Genomic DNA, 1,055 nt, shown 5'->3' with positions numbered 1-1,055 from the left:
TACGTCCTTACCTCCCCCCTTCATCCACACTTCACCCTTTTTCACATTTCCACCCCCCCTCCCCCACGTCTGTCAGATTTCCCTGAAGCTATCCTCTCCCCTGAGCTCTCCGGGGCAGCCCCGAGACAGTGCTGAGAACAGCGATCAGCTACCACTGAGTCACCACCACCAGATGCAGCTGGTCAGACAACAGTTGGAGCAACAGCAGCATCAGACACAGGTACTGAGAGAGGGTGTGTGTAAAAGGGGTGGGGTGTTGAGGGGGAATAAAAGGAGGAGAGAGGGGGAGGGGAGGAACATAGACAGAGAGAACAGTGATCAGCTACCACTGAGTCACAAGGTGCAGCTGGTCAGGCAGCAGTTGGAACAACAGCAGCATCAGACGCAGGTATATAGGGAGGGGGATTGGGAGAGAGGGGGAGGAAGGGAGGAGAATGGGGGAAAGGGGTACTGGGAGAGAAAAAGAAGGGTGTAGAGAGAGAGGGGTAGGTCGAAAGAGGGTGTGGGGAGACACAGACAGAGGGAAATGTAGACAGAAAGAAAGAAGAAAGAAGGGGAAAAAATGAAAAAGAAAAATTGAAAGAAAGACAAATCAAAAGAAAAGAAAAAGAAAGAAAGAAATAGAAACAGGCTTACAGTCATCAAGAAAGACAAAAACGGAAGTGGGGTGGGGAGAAAAACAGAAATAAATAAACAATAATATTATTATGGAAAAAGAGGGAAGAATATTATGTAATCTATTGTTCTGTTCTTTTACCGATACAAGCTTTAGAAAACTTTGATGTGTATTTACATATTTTCCAATCCCTCTCAGTTAGCCATTGCTCAGTGGGGTGGGAATGGTAGAAAGGTGGGCTGGATTTGGGGGGAGGGGTGAGGGGAAGATGAGTTGTATTTTTTTTTTACCTATACAATCACTTGAATAATCCGGTATCAAGTTACGTCTTTTTCAATCCCTGTCAGGTGGCCATAGCCCAGGTACATTTGCTGAAGGACCAGCTTTCTGCGGAGACGGCTGCCCGGATTGAGGCTCAGGTAAGCACGCCAGTCATAAT

At 47.0% G+C, this 1,055-nt stretch overlaps 1 protein-coding gene across 1 annotated transcript in view; it reads left to right on the top strand.

The window, feature by feature from the left end:
• LOC101857900 (myosin-G heavy chain) overlaps positions 1 to 1,055 on the top strand; it is a gene marked incomplete in the record, with an annotated part of 28,656 nt that overhangs the window by 21,899 nt on the left and 5,702 nt on the right. The window contains 2 exon segments of the mRNA XM_013087486.2: positions 77 to 220; positions 964 to 1,035. Coding sequence (XP_012942940.1) covers positions 77 to 220; positions 964 to 1,035 — 216 coding nt within the window.

The sequence above is a fragment of the Aplysia californica genome, unplaced genomic scaffold (assembly GCF_000002075.1).
Source record: "Aplysia californica isolate F4 #8 unplaced genomic scaffold, AplCal3.0 scaffold00593, whole genome shotgun sequence".
Lineage (NCBI taxonomy): Eukaryota > Metazoa > Mollusca > Gastropoda > Aplysiida > Aplysiidae > Aplysia > Aplysia californica.
This window is presented reverse-complemented; position numbering and strand designations above follow the sequence as displayed.